Here is a 26708-nt window from a genome sequence, read left to right on the forward strand (position 1 = left end):
TTTGAAGGTACTCTATTTTTATTTCAAAACATTGGGAGAATTCAAAATTTGAGCCTCAATGACCAAAAATATATTGGAACAAAATTTTCAGAGAATAAGCTAGGCCACCACCAGACAGCCTCACGTAGACAGGTGGATGCTAGAGAATGATGCTTGAGACATGACTGAAGCTTTTGAATACCCACGAATAGATTCCTACTTGCTTGACTAATTCTCAGTTATGAGTATGGCGTATTCCCATGCCACTAGTAATTTATGCCTTCTCCAGAGTCAGTACTGTATCCATCTGTGTGTGTGTGTGTCTTTGAACATCTACCTCCTTACAAAAGTTTAGCAACATTTACCTGCAAAGGCCTCCAGAAAATAAATTCCTTATGCCACCTCTATAGCCCCGAAGTCATTTATGAAGAATTATAGCTGTCAGGAGTTCCATAGTCACATGAAAGAACCCGTGTATTAGTTATTTTAGTATCAGCGAGCTGTGAATAAACCTCACTAAACATATCCACGGACTTGCTGTCCAGAACTTGAAACCGGTAACCTTCGGAGACAACTCTTAGACCAAAACGACAAGGTGAAAAACAACCGAAGATCTCCTAAGAAGAGTTGGGCAAATTCTTCCCTAATATGCACCAACTAGGGACAGCCTGACACACTCTTGCACAGGGCCCCACATTTTCTCACTAATGCAGAATTGTCAGAAATCCAAACCACATTCAGAGCCAACAGGGGAAATGCCTGAATCTGAAAAGTAACCAAAGAAATTCCTTCAGGGAAAGGAGATGGCAATGAAAGACGAGTTCCCAGAGTCACTCTCCATTGAAAGCACATTGAGTCTTTAGGACTAGAATATGCACAATCCTGTGGGACTCGCTCCATCTTTATCTGCCTTAACTCTTTTCTTGCCAGTCCTCCTCTGGCTGGTTGAACTGCTCTTGTGGTTGTCCCAGCCAGAAAGCCACTCACTCAGCAGCAAGCCTCAGGAGCTGCATTCCTCGCAGTGACAGGAGAGGATGTACCGGTAAGTGGCGGTGAGTCGCATGCCCCCTGAGCAGCGCAGACGCAAAGCCTTCAGCTTGGAGGTCTGAGGTCGACAGCAGTGACAGGAGGAACGGAAAGGTTGCTTGAGGACAGTGCTGAAGGACACCAACGGCTCAGAGCGTGATGCCTGGCTGCAGTGCCCTTCACATCTGGCCAGGAGCACCATCTGGAGAAATAACGGGAGGTGATTACTATGTGCAGGTGCCCAAATCTCAAGTTACCACAGCATCCTTTGAAAGGCTGTAACACTCCTGTCCAATTCCTGCTGGGTCAGACCAGTGGGTGCAACTCAGAATCTATTGGTAAACCTAAAATATGTATTTAAGTTATTGTGGCTCAGCAGTAGAGGACTTGTTTAGCATGCACAAGGCTCTAGGTTCAATCCCCAGCACCTGGAGATTGGTAGGAAATCATTCAACACTACCCCATCTGAAACGATTTTGAATTTAACTCCTATAGTAAGGCCCAAGCTTTCATGATTTTCAAGATTCCTTTGGTGACTGAAGTGCAGTGATGGCTTAGAATCAATTAAGAAGATGTACCACTATGATGTGAATAAAAAAAATCCAGGAGCGGGCCTGGTGATGTACTTCAGGTGATAGAGCGCTTGCCTAGTGCACCCACATGTCTGGGTTCAGTCTCTAGGACCATATGAACCAGGGATGGTGACACACACCTGTAATCTCAGCATTTAGTAGAGGCAGAAGTATCAGGAGTCATCTTCAAGTACATAAATGAGTTCAAAACTATCTTGCCTCCAAAACCAAAGCCAAATAAACATCTGAGTCCAAAATGAGTTTCTCCTGATGGATGGAGGACTACCACTGCCCAAAAGTACTGCAGTTCTCCCACCACCAACAAGCAGAAAGTCACTTCAGATTGAAATCCAGGCTCAAACAGAGAATGATGGAATTGGGGGTTCAATGGGAAATAACTAAACAGAAGGAATGTAGTCTCTGCAGAAGAAAAAGGAGTTATCTAAGTGTTGCTTTGGAGGAAATATTCTAGGTGTAACTTAGAAGAAGAAAGTGAAGTAGAGACAGGATACATTTCCAGGTCTGAGAGTTTATACCTGAGGTTGTACCGTAAAGAGGTACCTGTCATTTATACAGTTTATGTCAGCATCTTCAGAATTATTTAGAGAAAATTCACCCTGACCCTCTCCATTTCCAGAGGTTTGGGCTGCTGTGTCAGAGCTTGTGTGTTCTTTATAGTAAGACTCTATTAAGATTAACTAAGGGGATGGAGAGCTGATTACATGGTCAAGACCACTTGCTAGTCTTACAGATGATCTGGATTTATTCCCAGAATCTATACCACATGGTTCACAACAGCCTGTAACTCCAGTTCCAGAGAAGTCCAACATCTGATCTTTTCAGACACCTGAGAAGATGTACATACAGGTAAGCAGGCACACACATACACATAAAGGAAAAATAAATGAATCTAAAAATGAAAGACTGTTTAAAAAGTATAAAGTTACCCTCAGGAAAATGTACATACTCACCATTTTGCATACAGCTTAAGGAGATGGCCAAAAGGTTCCTTTGATTCTTTTTTTTTTTTTTGAGTAGAAGTAAGGAACTCAGGAGGAAATTTCTGAAGTAATGGCCTTCCCAAACAAAGGAAGTCTGGAGGTTTCTTATGGGAGCCTATGTGTATTCACACTGGAAAGCACTTTAGATGTGGGCATATTCCTGATCACACTGAGCATAAGGAACAGATTCCCAAACATGTCTGCTTTAAGGTCATAGTTCAAGAAGGAAAAATGCTGACCACATTCCTTGGCATGTCCAGGTCAAAGACAGCGAGTGGATGTGCAAGAACTCTTCTGATCACGCTTAGTTTAAATTATAACAGTAGGCAGGTAGACTCATTTGCTCTGCTTTCCCAAAAAGTTTGAGCTAAACCCAAAGAAAAGGTGCTTTGAATGTGTGTTAAGACAGGAGTTTGCCCCACAAAGATAAATGACAGCTCATAGAGTTCAATGATCTTTGAATACTAGGGATGGGAGGCATGAGTGAGATGGACCAAGGCAGCTTGATCCCTGGTGATACAGAACCTTATAATATTTTGGTAATTAGCAGTTAATATTAAAGACTCACTATAGATGACTTCTGACATCATCCTATGGGAAAAAATTAAACTGATAGTTAAAGATTACTAACATCATTATCTGAGGAAATACTGGGAGAAATGTCAATAATTAATTCACACACATGAAGGAACTACGAGATAGTAGCAGAAAAAGCTAGCAGGACTAAGGGAGGAATAAATTCGATTGGTCTAACATTACTTTCTTTGCAAGGTCACAAAGGCAGAAAGAAAATGGCTACTGTAAGCTGTTTTGATTCTATTAAAGTTTGTATTGGTATTCTGTCTGTTCTTAAAATTGACAGGCAAGATAAACATCATCCCAACCAGGTTTGAGAGGATTATGCTGTAGATAAACAATATCTGGCCCGTCTCTGGTGTCTACCCCATTTCTCTGAGAGTCCTAGAACTTCCCCAGTTCCTTCTCCTTGTATCTGCCAGTACATGGGGAAACTTGCTTCACACACTGAAACAGCATAAAATTTGCTGCTCTCTAATCCAGATTACCTATTGGAGAGTAAAGCAATCATTCTGTCACTTTCCAAAGTAAAGTCTTTATAGATCCAGGTGGATAAAACAAACCTGTTCCAACAAGAATAATTAGAAAAGGTCAAAGACAGCATGGGATATCCCAGTAAGACATACATGGTGAGTCAAATATGGCCCTAACTGAACATGATATTAGCTGTCCATAAAATAGTCAAGTCTGCAATACAGGGTAACTTGAAGATAAGCTACCTTAATTGTGATTAAACTAAAAGTTTTAGGATATCATGCTTCATGCCCAGTCTACCGTGAAGGACAAGATCTCTAGGATGGAAGGACCTAGGTCCACCTTCAGTGGGCCTAGTCCCTATTTCTCATGTACTGTTTCTACACAAGATGAATAAACAGAGATATACAGTCAGTACCTACCGTGACTGTCCCACATGTCAAGTACTTCTTGTCTTATAGCTGTTCTCATCATCTGCTCCCTGCTCCAGTTAAAGTCGAACTAACTACTTAAGAGCCCATGGGACTGCCCTTAGTTTTCCTGCCTCCTGCCTCTGTGCATGTCTTTACTCTCCCAGGGACGTCATTTTCACTTGGTTTTGTCTAATGAAAACCTTCCTATATCTTGTCTGTGGGTCTCCTCTTCCAAACACTGAAACAGTTAGTGGGTTTTTTGGTGTTCTCAGTACACACACATGCACACACACACACACACACACACACACACACACACACGATGTGGGATTTCCCTCTGTATGCTGTGATTACCATTGATGAATAAAGAACTGGTTTGAGCCTATAGCAGAGCAGGGTGGGGCAGAGCAGAGCTAGGTGGGGAAAACTAAACTGAATACTCAGGAATAGAAGGGTGGAGTCAGAGCGAAGCCATGTATCCCTGTCAGAGCCAGATAGAACTTTAGCCGATAAGCCACATGGCGATATACAGATTGATAGAAATGGCTTAAATTATAAGAGTTAGTCAATAAGAAGCTAGAGCTAATGGGCCAAGCAGTGGTTTAATTAATACAGTTTCTGTGTGATTATTTCAGGCTAAGCAGCCAGGAACCAACAAGCAGCCTCCTTATTACACACACACACACACACACACACACACACACACACACACACACAAAGAGGTAGAGAGGGCAAGGGAGGGACAGAGGAAGGAGAGTAAATTCACCTTTATAATGAGAACTGAACATGTCCAGAAACATTCTTTTCTATTATTTTAACTTTCTAAATATGTTTCATGACTTTGAGTTGAGTATGTCTTTCTTTCAGATGATCTCAATATATATATACCAGGAACAAGATCCATCAATGTCAATTTCCCACACCTTCCTTTACCTGCGACATCAAGACATGACTGTTCAGCTCATCTCTAGGAACTCAGGTCAATATTTAAAGAATCACCTGTACCAGCTGAGATCAGCAACAAAATGACAACCAGGGGAACAAAGTAGCATAGGGGTGAGACTTGAAGATTTGGATGGGAACTCACATCACTCCAACTGCTGTCTGTTACTGTCACACAAGCCAAAAATCAAACAGATGTGAAGAGGCATTTGCATCCAGAACACTTCCTTTTCCTATATCCTCTTGAAGCATTATGAGGGGTAAATATTTCTTTGTCTTCTTCTCCTATTGTTTTTGTCTTTAACAACTTTGATGATGCCTGCACACAGTAGCCATCAGTATAAATTTCTTATTTTAGGGGCTGGAGAGATGGCTCAGTGGTTAAGAGCATTGCCTGCTCTTCCAGAGGTCCTGAGTTCAATTCCCATCAATCACATGGTGGCTCACAACCATCTGTAATGAGATCTGGTGCCCTCTTCTGGCATGCTGGCAGATATTAAATAAATAAATAAATTTCTTATTTTAAAAATTATGCCACATGTCTCAGGTGATCAATTATATTATAAACTCCATATCTCTAACTCCCATACATTTTTCTTTGAACTTCATGGGCAGCAACAGAATAGGGCTTGGGGATTCTACCAGCTCTTTCCCAATCCTGCAGCTCAGTCCTTGACATGAAAAACCTTCTCTCTCGGAATGTTTACAACCTTGGTCTCCTCAACTCAACTCCTTCTTTCCTCACAGTCTGCTGTCTCATCTTGCCCAAAGTGGTTGCCCCTCACCCCTCACTTAGAACCTGGTTCTACTCCATTACCTTGGACCACCGTCCCCTACTTCTCAACAACTTGGGCTTCAAACACCCATGGAGCCAGTTCACATTTCCAACCCAGGATCTCAGAAATACAAGCTGGTCAGGAGTCAGAACTCACCGTTGCACCTCCTCCATTCCCCTTGTGAAGGTAGCCAGTAGTCTGCTTCTATTTCATCCTCTCTCTCAGCACCCAGCACAGGGGCTTATATTTACTTTGCTCTTCTGTTCTTCCCCACCCCTCCCATAGCCAGCAGAGTCATAGGGAAGTTCACATTCCTAATCCTTTAATACTGCAGGGATCCCAACAGTTATGGAAGTCTTAGTAGTGACTGAAATAGAAGAGTGAGTTGAAACACCTGTCTAGCTTACAACTTCTTCATCAGTATCATAACAGCTTTATTAAAGGTCTGTTATATGGCAAGCTCTGTGCTAGTTGCTTTACAAATATTACCATCGCTGCCATACATAGCCACGTCCTTGAGCAAGTAGCTCTTTTTGCAGAGGAGGAAACTGAGGCACCAAACAATGATTTGGCTTCCTGAAATCACTCATTTGGAAAGCTGTGAATCAAGAACTGAATAGCAGATCTCTACTGCAGTAAAGCCTTAGTGTCCGTCACCATTTTACAGACAGCCCATTTCTTCTGGCTGCAGATCCTAAACTTGTTTGCTTTATGACCTTTCCGCAGAATTTCAGGGAAATGTGATTTCTTAGGAAGAATGGAAATGGCTTGCCACTTCCAGGCCCTTTTGGACCAAATCCCATGAATTATCATTACAAACAGAGACACTGGGTATAATCTAAACAGTGGCTACTCTGTCTTTCTTGGTAGGTCAGTCTTTTCTGCTGAGTGTATCTTAGTTCTTTACTGAATTGTTAGGAGAAAGTTGACAGGACCTAAAACTGGGCAAATACAAGATTAGGGCCATGGTGAACAGAGAGTCCCACAAAAGTTGTCCAGAAAACCTTTACCCATTATTTCTTTTTTTTTCTAGAAAAAAATTGTAAGCTATGACATTTATGCAGGCACCTAGATCTTAATTCTAAATAATAGCTCCTATATTCTTACTGCATTTCTTCAATATGAGGTATGAGGAGCCAGGTTCAGAAAAATGAACTCTACAAAGAAAATACTGCCATTCCCAAATTGTGTGGCATCAAGAAACCACAAGTTTTCTTTGTTTCATCATGGGAATGATAATACCTACATGGCAGGTCTCTTGGCAATGAATATATATATATATATATATATATATATATATATATATATATGTGTGTGTGTGTGTGTGTGTGTGTGTGTGTGTGTGTGTGTGTTGAGTGTGTGTGTATATGCGTGTGCGTGTGTGTATTGAAATGACTGACACAGGTTAGGTGTTCAAGGCAGTAAGGCAGTACATTCCTTTCCTTTGACCACACATAGATTTCATCTGTATTCTGGAGACCAGACAGAGGATCTCTGTGAGTTCAAGGCCACCCTGGGCTACACAAGATCAATGCAGAAACAAATCCAGGTGGTGGTGGCTCACAACTTTAATCCCAGTCCTAGGGAGTCACATGCCTCTAATCCCAGCACTAAAGGGAATATAAAATGGGATGAAAGAGAAGCTTAGTTTTGCAGTCACCTAGCTTTGGTAGAGGTAAGACTTCCCTGGTGGCTCGGCTCCTTTGTTTTTCTGACTTTCAGATTGAACCCCAATTTCTGTCTTTGGGTTTTTATTATTCATGCTACAAGACCCATTAGAGGGACTATCAGCCTAAGTCTGTAAAAATTTAAAACTGTATAATATTTCCAAATGAAAATCATTTTCTTCCTGAATACATAAAGAAAATTTAATCCAGAAAGGGGCTGGTAACTGAAACTCTGCCAGGCAGAGTTTCAAATTTCTGTGACCAAGGAAGGAAGGTTAATAATTACAAGCAGCATTTACATAAAACCGTTGCTATATTTGGGGTCATTTGGGAAGTTGGAAAACAGATTGCTTCCATGAAATGGCAAACATTTTTTTTCTATGATCAAGTTTTACACTGCTATGCACGGTGGCATTCTGGGAGAAGCAAAGTTGAACAACATTTGACTAAAAGTTGTTTCTAAGAGTCCTGCTCAAATCCTGTGAGTTTGCGTTAATGGTATTTCTTCCTTGAACTTTCCTCTCTTAGGTTAACATGCTAAGATAGTCTTCCATCTATCACAAATCATTTTGTCCAATCTTCTGGATTATTTTCAACTTTTCTTTTGGTTCTGGGGATGGAACCTAGGATCTCAAACATGCCAGGCAAGCGCTCTGCCATCCACTCTCAACTTTTTATAGATGCCACTATTTTCTTTTATCCTCCCTTTCATCACAATGACACTTTCTTAAATTTGAATTCCTTTTCTCTCCTTTAAAGAAACATGATTATAAAGAACAGTTCAACAAAGAAAGAAATCGTCCATGAACTAACAAGCAGTGAACACAAGTGCTGTCTCTTCTGAAGTAATTTCTGAGCAATCATGGTTATAAAAATGTTTCTCTTATCTTTTCCTCATAGTTGTTTTAGTTGTTGCTGCTGCTTTTTGTGCTTCTGTGGTGCTAAAATGAACCCTAAGCCAGTGTGTCCCCCCCAATCCCCACCAGCTCCACCAGCTCCTGCTCTCCATTTCCAAGAAGGAAACTTTCTGCTCAGCATCTCTTCAGTTTTGTTCCTCAAGTATAAATAAGAACCAGGATATTTTCTTAAGTGGAAAAATATCTATTGCTTTTCCTACAGTCCCAGGTCTTATTAATACAATGGTGAAATTGATTTAACTTAAATTTTGATCCTTCAAACCCTTATCTCCTCAAACTAAAATAAGGGATCTTCCTAGGTCTACAATCATGTAAGTTATGGAAAATGGAAACACAGACATGTTTGAAATGGAGGGTGGAGAGATTTATTTCTATGAGCTTAATTCTAGTGATTTATATTGTTTTGAAAATTCTTAATTATATGGGTAATTTTAAAAATACTTAACATATGAGAATGTTTCAATGGGTTTTGTTGTTGCTGCTGTTTTAGTCTCAGGACTAAAGTGAGAATCCTTTGAGGCAGAGCTAAACAAAATCTTATTTACTAAGTGTGGCCACATTTAGTGCACGTGGCTGAGGCAACGATAGTCAGGAGAACTGTAATTTGGAATTCGTTCCATCCTACGTTGTGCCTCCCTTCTGGGTGGTCTACATGGCCGCCACTCTTGGTGGTCTTTTAGGGTGTTAGTACTTTGCATACCTCTTCTCAGCACTGAGACATAGATGATCTACCCACTGCAAAGAAGACAAAACTGGTAAGCAAGATAAAATGATAAAAAACTGAATTGTCATCTTTAGTTCTGGGGTCATTTTAATATAAATGTGGCACAGCGAGGAAGGTTTAGACCACACAGCTCGTTCTGGGGTAGTTCAGAAAACTGTTTGAGGAGCCTCCAAGAATGTGTTCCACTGTCAAATCGTATTCAACTTCTTCCCCTTCTTTTGGTTGTTGATGCAGGTAGAAGGAATTATGATAACTTGGAGGCTCCATTTTTCTTTCTTCTTGCATGTATGTGTGCATGTGTGTGTGTGTGTGTGTGTGTGTGTGTGTGTGGTGTGTATGTTTCTGCACATGTGTGCATTTTTACAAAGATGACTGTGGTGGTCAGAGGTTGATGGACAGAGTCTCTTACTGAATCTAGAGCTCGTTTACTGGGCTAGATTGACTAGCCAGCATGCCCCACAGGTTCTCTTGTTTCTGCTTCCTCATCCCTAAGATTAGAGGTGTGTACCACCATGGCAGCTCTTTTACATGGGTGCTAGGGATCCAAACTGAGGTCCTAACTTTACCCACTAAGCCCTATTTCCAATCACTGTTTTTCTTTATTGAAAAATAAACATTATTGCTCATAAATTTCCCAGTCAGGGACACAGGATACCCAACAACAGGATCAGCATGTACAAGCTCCATTACAGTCATGGTATTGCAAAACATGGTGGAAAAACTCTAAAGAAAGATTCCCTTTTGAGTTTTACAAGCCAGTCATAGAGCTACACTTTGGGCTCTAGTCACAGTTCTCTGCCACCTGACAAGGAACTATAGCCTCTCTTCTGTAAATGAGGGAAAGGGGTATCTTCTCAGACTTTGGAGCGACCTTGATCTTACCTTTGAGCTACACTTGTACAATGGGTGACTGATAGAATCGACATAATGGTGTCTCATGCAGCGTTGAGAGTCCATCAGGAAGGAGCTGTCTGTTTTGCTGTCTGTATCTCCCATTACGGCCAGCAGGGAGAGCATAGAAATGGATGCAGCTAGTACATGATTTCTCATTGTTGTAAGGGGAAACTTCTCCAGAAGAACAGCAGAGGGCGACAGAGGACAATAGATTGGAAATGTTGTCACCACCTAGGATCCAATTTCTTTCAAGGCCAGGACAGGATGGAGCTGTCGCTTTCTGGTTGTCATTGTCCTTTGTATGCTGGAGTTTTGTCCTGCTCCTTTCGCTTGTAACCGATCACCACAGTAGCTACTGTACAGCTGGAATGAAGGCAGAAATTATTTTTTCCCAGAAATATGGATGCAACACAAGAGATACAAAGTCAAACATTCCCATGCCGTTTCGGGTAAAGAACACTGGTTTCTGGAGCCTTATTAGTTTATGCTGTCATCCATTTCATGTCCTCCGACCTTAGTGTTTATACTACATATTTATGACCATTTGGAAATGGACATGACAGTTGAATGGAAGCATATGCTGACTTGAATTGCTTGAATCTATGCGCCTAAGATCCGGAATAGTTTGAGCCCATGGTTGCGATTAAAAATACATGGTTCTGGCCACAGTCTAACTAAATTGGGCGGTCTCATCTTTGTCCTTGGTTGACAAGGCAGAAGGGTTTATTCAGATTCTCTCGAAGCTTTGCTATCAACATCAGTTTACAGGGCTAGAGCAAAGGAAGGTCATTGCTAATGAACACAGGCCGTGGCCCGAGGGAGTACATTTTCCACTCAACACCCACCCACCTAAATTTTCCACTGCTGTGCTCTGGGCTCTTCCTGTTTTTGTTTTAAGTCCTTGCCACCCAGCGTCAGTGGCCAACTGCATCTGAAACCCACATTGTGATCCCTGGCCTCCAGCGTGGCTAAGGCACCACATGCATATTTCCTAACAGAGTCACACATTGCTGCACAACCTTTGTAGCTGAAGCCCACAGTGTAATTTGAAAAGAGTGGTCATCGGAGTAGAGACTTTCCATTAAACTGAGATTATGCTATACTGGTTTCCCTAAAGTTTGCTTTGTTCTTTTAACTATAGCTCCTGGTCAAGGGACCGGAGTTCTGCAATCTACTAATTTACCTCAATGATGCTTTGTATTATACCAGAAGACACAGAATATCAAAATATTTTCAAAAATTGGGGGAAATTGAGAGACCCTGACTGCACATACCAAACCAAAGGAATGGAGTAATTAAAGCTTCAGAAAAACTTTCAAAGATATTTTAGATCAAAGTTGGATTGTTTGTTCAGAGAGCAAGTATTTCTTTGACTTCCTATTTGTGAACAGTCTGAATAAACAGGGGAAAGTATTGATGTGATCAAGATAACAAGTTCAAGGTGATGCAAGCCAATACATTAGATTATTATTGTAATAGATAAAATAGAGTATCCTTAGACCCACTTAGCTGCAATTAGACAAATTGCGAGCATGGGACAGGGCATTCTGAGTGGAGAAGGGTGTAGCAATAAGACCATCTCAGAGCAGAGCATCCCTGTTAGCAAAAGCTAGGAGCACGTGTCTCTGGGACATTCTATAAATTTCAGGAAGGCCATGGACCAATAATGAGAGGAACCACCTGGACTCAGTCATGGCACAGCCATTAATCAGCTGTGATGTCTTGCACAGCTCACTTAAATTCTTCCAGTTCCTTTCCTCACCTAGAGGACAGAAGAACTGACAGCAATAGCATACATTGTTCCCTCCTGCTCTAAAATGCCAGCAATGAATAGCAATGGATTTGGCTACCATCATTTCGCTACGCAGAGGGTAATCCTAAAGATGAGAAGAACCTGTTCCCAGATAGCCTTGTACCCCTCTCCTTTATGCACATGCTCACAATAACCTCTCCTTAAAATGGATCAAGCCTGTGCCCAAATGGCTCAATGGGTCAAGGCTGAGGAATATTTTTTTCTTACTGAAAATGGATTTTTCATACAATATATTCTGATTACAGTATCTCCTCCCCTACCTCCTCCCACCGCAAACCACACCCTTTCTTGCTCTCATTAGAAAAGAAATGAGCATCTAAAAAACTATAAAATAAAAACAAACAAACCACAATAGAGCAAAACAAGCAAATCGGGGAAAAGAGCCAAAGAAAAAGCACAAGGAACACATATAGATGCAGGCACACACACACTTGTGCAGAGAGATCTCACAAAAACACAAACCCAGAAGTCACAATGGGGAAAAAAAGCTCAGACAAAGCACTGTGAGACAAAACAAGCTTCAAAATATGTCATTGAGTTCATTTTGTTGTTCATCTACTGCTGGGGTCTGCCATTAAGTATGGTTTGTATACCCAGTGAGACTCCTTTGGAGAAAACAATTTTTTCATTTGAGGGAGGATATCAATTGAAGATAGCTTTTGGGTTAGAGATGTGGGCTGTGTCTACTTACCCTTTCAGTGCTGATCATTAGGGAATTACCTTTCTTAGGGTATAGACATGAGTTTTTAGATGGGTGTTGGGGGTCTACACTCGCTGGGGACCTCATGTTTGAGCAGCGGATACTCTATTAACTGAAGCATATATCCTCAATCCTGTGAACTGGTTTGTTCTCTTGAGATGATAAACTGAACACCAAAGTAGTTATAAAGGACAAAGAAGACTGGAGTAAGGGCTCAGGAGTTAGGCACACTGGCTGTTCTTCCAGAGAACCCAGGTTCCATTGCGAGCACCCACAAGAGAGCTCACGACCTTCTGTAACTCCAGTATCGGTGAATCTGATGCCCTCCATGGGCACCAGGCCCACAAGTGGTGCATAGGCATACATGCAGGCAAAACACCCACACACATAAAATAGAAAATAAAAAAAATGACAGAAAAATAACAAAGGACATGTGACTTTACCTGTAGTTTTAAGATTTTTGCTTTCAGTGCAGTCCTACAAGTCATGACATTTTCATTCAGCTTTCTGTTTACACTGAAATAGCATTGCAAACTATGATAATAAAGAATTCATAAAATCTTCAAAATGTACAGGTAAGATCTTTATAGCACAACCCTGGCATTTGGTTTTATTATTATTGGCAGTACTAGTCTTTTAGACTTACTTATTTTCAGTTTCTTTTATGTATATGAGTATTTTGCTTACATGTATATATATATATATATATATATATATATATATATATATATGTATGTATGTATTAAGTGCATGCCTGGTGCTGGAGAAGATCAGAAGATGTGATCAAATGCTTTAGAAGTTATTTATGCTTGAGAGCCATGAGATGTGGATACTGAGAATGGAACCCAGGTCCTCTGCAAACACAAGTGCTCTTAAGCACTGAGGCATCTCTCCAGCTCCACCATTGTTTGTTTGTTTGTTTTGGTACAGATTCTTAGGGTGTAGACTTCTTGAGCTCTCAAGGCACCCTGAAATTGCAGGCCTCTACCGCACCAGAGTCTGAGACTTCTGTTGCATTTTGCTTCTGCTTTAACTGTACAAACTGCATGAGCCCGCAGTGCTGTGCTGAATAGCAGTTTATGACAATAAAGCTCGAGAACGGAGAACAACTGAGCCCAGCCATGGTGTAACAGAGCAGGGTCTGCAGTGTGAGCCGCGACTTACACAGAGGAGCATGGCCAATTAAGAAAACCCACACCACCACAGGATCGCTTGCTTTCTGGCATGCTAGGACATTTCAGCTTTATGGGAGCTCCTCGCATTTTCTTGAAATTAAATTAATTCATTTGTCTTTAATTTTAAGCCATATGTAACAAATTCAAATAGTGATGATCAGGATTTAGGACCTCAGCCAACCAAGCCACGATGAGTTGAAGAACAGAACTCAGTAGTCCTTTGTGCTATGTGCTCTGGGACAGTCTCTGAGTCCTGAACTTGGCCACAGGACAGAGCCATGTGCTCCTGACTTCAGTGTAGAGCCTTTGCAGCAGGAGAAGCACGTAGGCCAGCATGCCCGACTTTGGAGCTACCTCTCAAACGCTACCAGTGGAAAAGAACAACTGGTGCCCAGATTTCCCCACCTGTCATCCTCATTGAAATAATAGAGCGGCCTCCTGGGTGAGAGATGGTGCTGTGCCCACTGATCAGCTCATTCTTGGGCTGACCTTCTGCCTGGCAGAGAGTAAAGCACTGGCTTTGCACAAGTGATTTCAGCAACAGGCTAAGACAAGTGTCATGTGCCAAGAACGGCCTTGTTTTTGCCCTACTTCTGAGGCAAAGGAGGGCAGTGTTTCCATATCTATGTTTCTCCTGAGCTGTTTTCCGTACTGAAATAGAGAGATGTTCTTTCCCTGGCTTCTTTCAACAAACATTTGTTTATTCACCATACATATCCATTCACTGAGCATTTACCATGGGCTTCCTTTCGCTCTAGCAGATAAAATGTATGGATCAGGGTTCAGGGGTGTGGCTCACATGCTGAGGCCCAGGGTTAAATTCCCATCACTAAAAATAGGTAAAATAGATAAAGGTAAGAGGAAAAAAATAGATTCACTGCATTTATAAGTAAAGAGTCTTAGCCCGCTTTTTCCTTTTTAATTTTGAGGCCCCATTGATACATCATCCCATTCACTAATTTATGTTTAGCATGCGCAGCATCGTCTCTGAGAAGATTTAGTAAAGTGAATAAAATATATTGACTTTGAAATAAACTCAGTGTATCATACAGAAATATTTATTATTTAAAATATTTTTGTTTTGTTTTTTGAGACCAGGTAGGTCTTTTTATGTAGTTCTGGCTGTCCTGGAACTCTCTCTATAAACCAGGTTGACCTTGAGCTCACAGAGATTCACCTGTCTCTGGCCTTCTTGGAACTCTTTCTGAAGACCAGGCTGGACTTGAGTTCACAGAAACACACCTGCATATGCCTCCCAAACACTGGGGTTAAAGGTGTGAAACACTACTCCCAAATATTTGTTTTAATTTTTTAAAAAATCTTCTGAGTCAGGAATAAGGTTGCGGTGCACCGAAGCATAGAATTTTTTTAAAAAGAGGGAAATTAAAACTGTATGGATGGGAGAAAGTTTGATACTAGATAATACTTCATACAAGGATTGGAAAAACAAGGAATGCTGGATCTTATTCAGAATGCAAAATGCTAAGTAGCCCTTTCCCAGGAACCCCCAAAATTTCAATGGTATCTAGTCAACAAGATGCCCTGGAGAAAAGTCAGATGCTTCTTACCAAGATACTTAATTTATAAACTGTAAACAGGATGTCGGATTGTAGAAAGCATCCCCTGCTCTCAGTGAATAGCTTAAAATTATTTCTATCTAGCAACACAAGAGTAACAGTAAAGAAGCCAAGTCTGGGCTGACTCTGAAGCAATAGTACTCAATGAAAAAGATACAAGGTCTCTGGGGATCTCTATGGATGCAGCCATAAGGTCAATGGGGAAGAATGTGGTTCTTGCTCCCTTCATTTCAGGGTGTCTGTTCTGTAGTAGGAGGCAATGGCCACCTCCATAGTGCTACCTTGGGTAAAAGAAGAAAATATTCTTGCAGTTAAATAATAGCCCTCTATTCTAGGATAAGACACTGTGTTCTTCCCACTGTGTGAATAGCCATCTGTGACAGAGCTCCACAGCAACAGGTAGGTGTGTAAGGGGAGGAAGGGAAAGCAAAAGCAGAGGAGGAATAGAACCAGGGGAAGAAGCAATATATCATAACCCCTGTAGATAAGGTTGCTCAAAGGTCTGAGAATAAATATAACTTGGTGGAGAGCAACAATGAGTCAACAGTCAGTGGACCACAACTGCGCATGTGTGCCTGCCTGTGCGCGAGTGTGTGTGTGTGTGTGTGTGTGTGTGTGTGTGTGTTTGTTTGTTTTTTATAGTTTCACTGCCTGGGGAGGAGTGCAGTGGGAGGACTTGACCTTGAGCTTGACTGTAGCTAAATTTCCTGACCTTCGACACATTTGTGAAGAAAGAAAGCTTTCACTGTTATCCAGTTTACCACTTACCTGAAACACCATGATTCCTTCCCCAGACCTCTGCTATCCTATGTTATTAGTGTTCTGTATCTCCAGACTATGCATTCACTTGTCTGAAATAATCAGTAACTATTTCATTGCATTCTGCAAGCTGCAGAACATTTTGCTGTTGTCTGATCCACTAGAAGGAAGGCTGATCTGTTGAGATGGTCAAGCTGCAGCATGCCTTCCATGATTGGCTATGAGTGCTTTATTGAGTTATTTGTTTTCTCTAAAACTCAGTTTCCTTCTATATAAAATCAATTAGTTGGTTGTACTAGTTCACAGCTTTGTCCATTTTCAATCATGTCTGTCTCTTCCCAGGCTTCTCAGATGATATAGCACTGCTCTGGGACTAGATAGTCTCCCAAGACATCTTACAATGAGACTTTCTTTCTTCTTTAAGGAGTTAATGATCACTCAAGATTCCAAGAACATTCTAATGAATGTACTTGAGCCAACCGGAGGCCAAGCTATTAGAATGTTCTCTTCCATGAGGCCATTTGGGTGGCCTGAAATAAAAATACTCTCCAATATCCAATTGATTTGGTGCTTGTGATTTACTAAATGCAGTTCATAAATTATTAATATCTTGGTTTTGTTTGTGTTGCTTTTTTTAGACAGTGTCTTGATATTTAGCCCCAGATAGCCTGAAATTCACTCTGTAGACTAAGCTGACACTGAATCCTTGGGTGAGCCTCCCTACCCAGCCCTCACAATGCTAAGATTATAGGTGTGTACCACCACACCAAGCTCATGTTTTATTAATAATAATGTATTATTGGTGAGTATAGTTAACCAGTTTCTATTTTTCTTAAAATTTGTGCCATTTTCTCCAGTGTCATTTAATGCATCCATCAGGAGGAGAGAACAGTCAAAGGTAGTCATTCACTCTAGAGTTCAGCATCTTTTGTTTGATGATGGTGATGCTATAGGCTGAATTCTATCTGCCAGTTCATTTCTTAGAATGACCTGTAGTCCCACACTGGACTGCAGCCTAAGCTACCATGTGCAGGGCTCTGGTCCAGGAGAAGACAAAAGAGATGTGAATTATTAAGGTCTTAGGGGATCAAGAATAGGTCTCCCTATTTGGTACCGTATCTGCAGAACTTCTGTCCTAAGGGAAGGGCAAACCTGAAGTCTTGGATTGAGGCTTGAGTTCAAAAGAGTAGGCCACTGAATATAGCTGTGAGATCCTCCACTAGGCATTTTTTAACTTATCTAAGTTTTCATGAAAAAAACTAATTCTGAGTTCTTAACAGTTGATGTAACTAATTGACTTCTAGGATATAAATTTCCCACAAATTGGAAATGATTACCAGAGTATTGGGAAGCACTTTTCTGTTGAAATCTTTTTCTCTGGGGGTTTGGATTATTTCTGCAAATCTAGACACAGACTATGAACTGTGACTGATGTGGTGATAAGCTGTCAAAAAAATGCTCAACGGTAGTCTTTCTATGGTGCCACAAATCACCAGTGGCTCTGAACTCTGAGTACTGTGCTATCCTTTCATCCACAAGGAATAAAAATAAGCAGAATGGGGTTGGATCTGGGTATGTAGCTCAATTCGTAGTGTTTATAAAGACATGGGGAACAAATAGAATGGGCATAGTGGTGCATGTCTGGGATTCCAGTACTCAGAAGGCAGGGGCAGGAGGACAAGAAGTTAAAATTATTCTCAGCTACATAGTGAATTCAAGGCCATCCTGGGCTACATGATATCCTGCCTTAAAAAGAAACAAACTAAAAGAAACAACAAAAAGCATTATAGATTCCTCAATAGTAACAGAAGAAAAGGAGAAATTATTCTGGATGCCCCAAATCTGCCATAGATTTTCAAATTTTATCAACTATCACAATTTCAAGAGGGGAAAGTTTCACTTTATTTTATCTGCTCCCTACTACAGAAGTGAGATCCAAGCCAGAATACTAGCGACTAGTGTGATACAAGCTACTACTCACCTTGCTAAGATCCAGAGTTTTGAGAAACCAAACCCAGAGGACACAGTCTTGCTAAAGATGCACCCTTCTGGTAGAAAAGATAAGATATTCTGGGACCTATGTGCTGATATAATGCAATACTTGCCCTTCCCTGACTGCTAGCTGTGGCACGGTCTTAGGAGAAAAGAGATGACCAGTTCTAACTCGGCACTAGCTCCTGTTCACCCAGAAGCCAAATGGGTGTCTTGGCTTTTCTTCAAAGTGTCTAGTAAAGTATTTCTAAAGCTGCATTGCCATCTCCTCACCCAGAACCCACATTCTGGAATGGTGGGAAGTGATCTCACCTAACAGCTGGAGAGTCCTCAGTAATAAACAATAAGAGCGTCAGTCTTTTCTGTTGCTCATGCAATTTGCCTGTTCTGCGCCATGATGGGACTGAATGTGAAATTCAAATCGGAACACTCCTGGTGCAGGCCTTCATGAAAAGGGCCGAGACTGGCTAGCACAAGCATCATGTGAAAAGCATGCCCCTCCTCCCCCCGAGCTGAGCTGCTAATCATCCCGCAGTGGTTGGACTATGGGCTTTCTCACTGCCTTTTGTTTTGATTCAGCACTGCCAGTTCTCCTGTCACAATTCTACTCTGCTGCCTTTGGACCCAAATCTCAAAAGAAACACTTACATTTTGAAAGGAGCCCATTTTCAGAATTGAGGCAGGGGAAGGGATCACAGAAATGTATCAAGTCTAATGTGTCCAATTGAGTTTTAAAGATAAATTGGAAATTGATTAAGGGTTGGTTCCTTTGATTCATCATGTTTGTTTCAGGAATGGGTGTACCTACATTTGTACCTAAAGTTGAGCTTGGGGATATTTTTCACCTGGGGGTTTGATCACTTTTCAAGTAAGTCAGGAAGGCAATTTCAAACCCATTTCTGGGGGAGTGGGAGAGCTAAACTTTCTCTTTCTGAAACTGAGCTGTTTAAAAAAAAAACAAAGGGGCCAAGTTTAACATCAAAAATATTCTTTTCTACTTTTATGTGTGGCTTATTATTTTTCTTACCTATGAATGAAAATATGGAAGGAGACTCCAGGTTTCAGCCTATTGTAGCTTTACTGTGCTAAAGAAAGAGCACTCCTTAGCATTTTCTGACAGTTGGTCCACTTTTGTTCTTAACCTGCTGCCCTCTCATTTATAAAGGATACCTCAATCAGTTGGATCATGGTTTAAAAGAAAAAGTTGGGATATAGCCAGGCCTTGGAAGAGAGCAAATTGTTTGAATAAGCCTTAGCTTTTGTGGAAAACAGAAAATCTTATACCACGCTACCAGTCAGCATTCATGTCCAGATTTTGACACGAGGATGAAATGGACCTCCATTGGATGAAATCCTGATTCTAAGTACTCAGGATGGCTTGCCAACTGAACTAGCCCATTCTTTGAATCTTCTGAGTCAGCACGCCTTCTAACAGGAAAGTCATTGTTCCAGATTGTAAATGTCTTCTAGGCGGCTAGATCGGAACAGCTGAAAAGGGTCCAGGGAGTGGGACACTTAGAAATATATACCTAAGTACTAGGCTCATAGACACCCCCATGAAGGAGATAGAGTGGACACACCAAGCAGAGCCTTGCCAGAGATGTGAGAAGGCAGCTTTGAAAATATGAGGCCAGACAATGCGACCAGCACAAAGGCACATTCTTCCTCAAAGACTGAAAATGTGTGTGTGTCAGGGGTGAATTTCACCAGACAACTTGTATAGTCTAGCCAGTAGGCACTCATTCCAGTCCCAGCCTCCCCTGCATATTGCCCACACATGGGACTTTCTAAAGCATTTCTCAGCCTTTACTTTCTCCTGAAATCAGAAAAGTTCACGGTTGTTGACCTGATGGGTGGAGAGTGGGTACTACCAGCTGGAATGCTGCCACTGGCAGGGGCAGACAGGAAAACAGAAATGCTCTTAATGTCCTCCCAAAGAAAACCTTTGATGGGACAAAAGAGTGGTTGTATTTTTACCCTCTCTCTTCATGCTGCCAGGCTTCTTTAAATAGATGCTCTAGCCTAGGGACTTGTATGGAATAATTCATATTAAATCCCAAGAACTGGCAGTGAAGGGTAGAAAGTTTCTCTCTCTCTCTCTCTCTCTCTCTCTCTCTCTCTCTCTCTCTCTCTCTCTCTCTTTCTCTCTCTCTCCCTCTCTCTCTCTTTCTCCCCCTCCCTCCCTCTCTCCCTCTCTTCTTGTCAAGTTAACAGGAAAAGGCTCATTTTAATTCAGCTATGTTAGTTTTTTTTTTTCCTTTTGAGTCTTTTAATGAATTTTTAGTTAATTGAAAAAAGATATCTGAAGCTCCCAAGAAATAAAAAAAATAAGAAACTGCCTTGTGGTTTTCTCTATAATGACTCTCACTCCCATGTACATTAGCAGCGTCTTTTGGTATGTTACACAATGAAAGTTTTAAATGGGAATCTCTAATTAAAAAGTTCAGTACCTTCTGCTCGATACTCATGAATCAAACTGCTCTTCTGAGGTAAAGAGATAGGGAAGAAAGAGGAAGAAAGGGGGAGTCGTGAGAGAAGTGAAAAGAAGGAAGGAGGGAGGAAAGGATGGAGGGAGGAAGGGAGAGAGGAGGGAAGGAAGGGCAAGCTCCTTTCTCACCTCAATTCCTACACATTTTCAGCGAACTCAATCAGGAGAGGTTTCTCAGTTCTTCCTTTCAGCAATGAGTTTGGTAAGTCATCAGCCTATGCTGGCCAAATTGAAAGTCCTCTTTCTCCTCCTTTCTGTCTGAGGAAGAGAGACAGCAGAGAAACTTAAGGAACCCAGGAGAATGGCAGAGCCCAAAAGATCCAGGGATCTTTGGTCCAAGTCACTTGTCTCTCAGTCTGCAACAGAATCACCACATTTCTCTTAATGTGGGCCGAAGTGCATCCAGGCATTCCCATAGCACTCCCACCCCCAGGCCTTCGCCGAGATGTCCGGGTCACTGTGATGGTATGCTTGTCTCTGCCAACCCGGGTCACTCCAGCCCTGCTCTTGGCGAGCCACGTGGCTGCTCCTCTCTGTGAGTGGGTTCAGGCTCAGGACTACAAAAAGCCCCCATATCCTAACGGCCCAGCAGAACCTGTGCCAAGAATGACATCCTGGGAATACTATGGAGATGAGGAGACCTCATGGGCTGTTCTCCCCAGATGGAACAGGACCCAGGCTGTCTGGAAAACAGGCGAGCAAACAGCAGCTCACAATGGAAGGAGATCAGGCATAGGGAAAAGGGGGCGGGCTGAGAGCAGTGGTGAACAAAAGAAAAGAAGCCACTTGCCACCCAGGAAGATTCCAGGGTGTGCAGGAGGAGGTAGTGAAGGAAGCACTTGCAGGAAACAAGTACCCAGACATGGCACTGCCAGTCTAACAGGATTCTTTTCTGTATTAGATTATGGGAAAGAAAGAGGGGAAATATATAGCCAGCCAGCTGTTCAATGGCTTACAACCTCGCTTTTATTGTCCGGTTAGTTTGTGAGGTGGGGCATCAGAGGAATTCCAAACATACCATCCCAGAGAAATTTTAATATGTTCCACAGTGTCATACACGAAGAGGAAATGACAGCTGATCACAGACAGGGCAGGCCACAGAAATTTGGGCCCTGGAGCTCATCCACCTTCCCATGGGCCTTCTTCCCTCTCATTGTTCAGTGTTCCTGCTTCTTAGTTCTCCCACCTGCCTCTCCATCCCCTCTGTTCCTGTTGACCAGGCAGGAGAGTGTCGTTAAGTGACAGTCATGAAAAAAAATGAACATGGGCACCCAGGCCAATGGCAAGAAGATGTGGCTTTCCTGGGATGAGTCAGGCACCTCAGAGATCAGAGGTACTCCAACTACCAGACATTTCTGCTAACAGGCAACAAAATCAAGGACACTTTTGATGACATTTTCAGGATTTTCCCCAGGAACCTAATCATGTGATGAAACACTAGACTGACTTCTTTGAAAGTGGCACTGTGTGTTGCTCAGACAGAGACCTAGGTTTAGAAAACAACGTCCAGCTACTCATCCCAGGGCCCTCTTAAATTTAGGCCAAGCCCAGAGGTCACTGATTTCCTCAGTCTAGGGAATAGGATAAGTAAGTGATGGGAGAGAGTGATTGCATCTTCCTCTGTGCATGTTTCCAATACAGTGATTCACCAAGTAGCCCCGATGCCAGCTGCTGGAGAGGTGACTCACACCCATCTCCTGATAGCATACAGTTCCCTTCCAGAGGGTGATCAAGAGAACTTAAGAAGGATATGCTATTCTTTTTCCAAACTGCTTCTATCCCAACCCCAAGAAAAATTTGGAGCAGATTAGCCGTGCAAGTGTGATATACTCAGGATCTCGTGCAAACAGCCAAAGGAGAGGAGAACCCTTCGTTATAAATAGAAAACCTGCTGATAAGTATTTCAATAATCTAGGACATTAGCAGCTATTGGATATGGTTCCTAATAAGCAGAAAGTTCTTGTCAATTACCCATTGGCAATGCTGTTTCTCTTCCCAGATTCAACAGAAAAGAGCATACAGACCAAAGGTAAAAATGTGGCACAATGTCCCATTCACTTGTGCATCCATCAGGATAAGGATAGTGCCAGGCACATGGCAAATGCTTAATAAATACGTATTAAAAGATGATGGCATGAATGACACAGGAAGAACAATGGTACTGAAATTTTGAAATCTCAAGACAGTAACAGTCTCTGGCCACCATTGGTGGTTAGAATTCTGAGAAAGTCATTTTTCAAGGGCCCAGGAAAATAAATGAGTTGGAAATTGTTAAATGTATTGAAAAATGATTTATTTTTCCCTTGACAGTGTCATTGGAACTCAAATTAAGATTGAGAACTCCACAGGCATATTTCCATCTGTGGGTGTCAGCTGCTTGATACACAGTAATAATACCAGTCCTCCCATTACCTGAAGCAAATGTGCTTTAAGAGAAATGATGCACAGTGTTATATTTGTGTCCAAACGCTCTCCTATAATGGCCTGAATGACAGCTTAGGAGAATTGTTTGCAGTCACTTAAATGCTTTGCTAACAGCAGTATTTTTTTTAATTGTCATAAAATATTACAACAATCCAATCCATATTATTTTTTACAGTCTTTCTTGATTAGTGACCCAGTGGTAAATTCACTCCTTTGAATGTCTGACTTTTATTTCACAAAGCTCCTTAGGCTAGTTATTTGTGAAAATGATGTGTGTGTGTGCGGGGGGAGGGGGGGGAATCACCATAAATTGTGCCCCTGGTCCATAATGCAAGCTAGCCGACAGAACCCTCAGGTTCACTTTCAGAAGGAAAATTAATGTAGGGGAAGTGAGCAGATACTTGCATGAAATCTAAATGCCATTCTGAGACAGTCTACGGTTCTTGATGTAGTGAGCTGACACCCACAACCACCAGTGAATTTGCAGCGTCTCTGTGTTTCCACATGCAGCTGGTTACTAGTGTTGTGTTGAAGTGATTTGCCGTGTTGTATCTTGTACTTAGAACACACTAATATTAGAAATGGAGAGATACATGCTCTGCAACAGCCATACCTGCTAGGAATGACAGTTACAAGGTATAAGGAATTCTCATCTTGCTAAATAGATTACTCTTTGTACCTGAATCTCAGCGGGAGGGGGGGAGGGAGGGAGGGGAGGGAGGGAGAGAGACAGAGACAGAGAGAGAGAGAGAGAGAGAGAGAGAGAGAGAGAGAGAGAGAGAGAGAATGTGTGGGGGTGCTCTTTCACAGAGGCTTATCTGGGCTTGTCCATTACAATAAGCCTCAGTTACTGTGCTTTCTGAGTCATTAACATTCTGCACACAATCAAACTTCCCGTCCCTCAAGAGAGTTATGCCCGGGCCTCCTACAGTTCAATTGTTCATTTAATGAGAGAAGTTGCATTCGGGAATTGGAAAGGACCCTCTGATTATTCCTCAGGTGTCTGTGGGAGTCATTCCTCCAGGTTCTGGTCCCTGTGCTGTCAGGAGCATCCTTTCCTGGTCACTTCTTGGACATTGGATCTTTGGTCTTGCTGCAGGGACAAACCGACTACTAAAAATAACCCCTTGCAATAAGGCCAAGGCAAACAGCATGCATTTCCTCAGACTTTTCGCCCAATCATAATCATACGGCGAACCCATCCTCATCTCCCGACACTCTTGAATGTATCCATGGAAGCAAAGTCCCAAGGCGGGATGGGAGAAGAGCGCTAAGGAGCAATGCGACACTGAAAGCTAGGCATAAATGTTGCCTATTGTTTGAAGTCATTCTGAGCACTCCGGCACAGCCCTGGCAGGAGATCAGCCGCATACATAAGGAGCAATAAAAGTAAACAGTGCACGTTTAACCTCGCAGACTCGCCTGCGTTAATAGTGCCCCCATTGTAAGTGGGATGAAGGCGGCGGTGGGGAAGATACGGGACTTCACAAATGCAAGTCAGCAAATGCTGCTTCTCCATCCCCCTTCATAGTGTCACATAGAAGAACCATTTCGAAGTTACAGCTAACTACGCAGAGTTTGAAAAGAAATCAATCCCGAAGATATTTTCGAGCTTCTCTGGGACGCTTCCTGCTCTGTCACAGACTTCACACACCCGTTCATTTAAAACAAACAAACAAACAAAAAGCTCACACGGCTAGCAAGCTACAGATTAATGCAAATTAAAGTGATGCAAATTTAAGTGATATTTAAAGGTTGTCTCTTTGTCTGCAAGAAGGATGAAAGGCTGAGTTTGGAAAGAAGTAATTTCCTAGGCAAGCCGGCAGCGCTTGTTTTCCTGCTTACCTTGGGGGAAACGCAGGGCTCCTTTCTTCTCAGACTTTTCTGAGAGCTAGAAAGAGGTCCTGTTACTTCCAAATGCTTTTGTTCTTCTGTCCCTCTGTCACATGGCTTGCCTTTTATATTTGCAACACACAAAAGTTAGGACTGTTGTTTAAGCGACCCAGGGAGAGAGAGAGAGAGAGAGAGAGAGAGAGAGAGAGAGAGAGAGAGAGAGAGAGAGAGAGAGAGAGAGAGAGAGAGAGAGAGAGAGAGAGAGAGAGTCAAATGGAAAAGTGCCATTGCAGGCATATATCAATCAGGCTTGTGGCCGCTGCAGTGCACCAGCAAATGGGAATACCACGGAAATGTTAAGCGCTCGTTATCGGGGACTCACAGCCTCTGCCCACTGCTGGGCTCCCTTCCATGGAGCATCTTACCATGAGAACAACAGCACAGAACACGGAAGTTTTCTTTCCCTCCCTCCCCATTTTGTTTTTGTATTTTTACAAAAAATAAGAGGCTAGATGAATATTCTGATTTTAATTCTTTTGCAAACATGTCACTGCCGTAAAGATGTGCGGTGCAGTTGGCAATAGAGACACATGGTTTGGGAATTACAAAGACAGGGCGGTATACTGCGTAACGTTTCAGCAGCTGGCCAGGACGAAGCTGAAATACTGAGGGAGGGAAAGATGGACATCAGTAATCTTTCTCAGGCTAAGCAGGAAAGCAAGTGCAAAAAACGTTGCCCTGTTTTAGCGTGATGTGCGTGGGTGGTGAGAGTTCTTTTTTTCCAAGTTGTTCATCCATTAAATGATTTTTAGCAGCATAAATGCGATTCAGCTCTCTGTGGCACTTTAATAAGTGCCTTCACTGACATAATTTAGAGCAAAACTTTGTAATAGATTTAGAAACAAAGGGCATAAACGTTTGGTCCATGAATCCTTGAGACATGTGAGGGCGTGACTAACAGGTAAGGCCAACCCACCAGATCACATTTAGCAGAAAAGCGGGAAAGGTGTGAGGGTTAAGCACCTGCTGCTGTATACTGCCCTGTTATGAGCTTTGGGACCAAAAAGGGAAACATTTCATAAACCTTGCCGTTAAAATGCTTAAAGACAAAATTATCTGTAATTTTGAAAAACTGAGGACAATACAAAGAACCATGTATAATTTTTCTAATGTCAGGCAGATTCAGACCCAGAATAACTTATTTTATTAATACTGATGAAAACTTAAACCAAGGAAATGAAAAACACTCTAAGATAGTTTATTAAAATGCAAATATATCATAAACCTTAAGGAAAAATTTCTCTTGAGAGCTCCAGCCAGTCAACTTCTGATGTCAAAAGCATCATATTATGCTATATCTGATCATTTATTTATGATCAATAAATTGGTAATCAAATTGTGTTTTGTTTCCCCCACAGAAGCACTACTTCAAACAGTCATTGGTGTTTTATTCGAGGATGTAAATTTGTTCAGCTTTGCTTCAACCTTTTAATGAGGTTTTTTTTTTTTCTTTTGCTCTCTGAGTGAAGCCCTGTTTACCTTGGAGCAGTCACAGAATTTCCTTCCGAGGATTAAGGATAAATGACAAGTTCAGTACCTTGAAGGAAAGGGATTTGGCTAAATGTCTTGAAAGCAGATGTTCAACAAGCAAATGGGAAATGGACCTTTAAAATGGGAATAATCTTCAAGCAGAAATGACTTGTCCCCAACTAAGAGCCATGGAAACAGTCATGAATGCATTTTCTGGCTTAACTGAGTGGATCAGATTCAGAGGGAGAATAAAGTCTAAGATCACCAACATTTTCAAGTATCAGAGTTTGTCAGTCCCCAACCTCTTCCTTTTTCTAAGAAACAATTAGTGACTTTTGCAGGTGGTTCTTACTGTTCCATCTTGCCATCTTTAGCTTGGGAGTTCTCGGGGTTGGCCTATCTGCTCTGAAACAACATGAAATGCTGTGGTTCTTTTGGATGGACTTTTCCAGCCTT

General features: G+C 41.9%; 1 protein-coding gene across 2 annotated transcripts; it reads right to left on the reverse strand.

The window, feature by feature from the left end:
• On the reverse strand, positions 1-25066 carry Ndp (norrin cystine knot growth factor NDP). Of its 2 annotated transcripts, XM_075958231.1 has the most exons (4): positions 24735-24826; positions 20595-20723; positions 9950-10324; positions 1-1207 (listed from the first exon to the last, which is right to left on the reverse strand). In XM_075958231.1, the coding sequence occupies exons 3-4, from the start codon at positions 10115-10117 to the stop codon at positions 980-982; spliced, it is 396 nt and encodes a 131-aa protein (XP_075814346.1). In that variant the 5' UTR covers positions 10118-10324; positions 20595-20723; positions 24735-24826; the 3' UTR covers positions 1-979. The 2 variants fall into 2 exon arrangements, with proteins under 2 accessions (XP_075814346.1, XP_075814345.1); XM_075958230.1 differs by lacking the exon at positions 20595-20723 and having other exon boundaries at positions 24735-25066.
• Positions 25067-26708: the final 1642 nt, after the last annotated feature.

This window comes from Microtus pennsylvanicus, chromosome X, assembly GCF_037038515.1.
Source record: "Microtus pennsylvanicus isolate mMicPen1 chromosome X, mMicPen1.hap1, whole genome shotgun sequence".
Lineage (NCBI taxonomy): Eukaryota > Metazoa > Chordata > Mammalia > Rodentia > Cricetidae > Microtus > Microtus pennsylvanicus.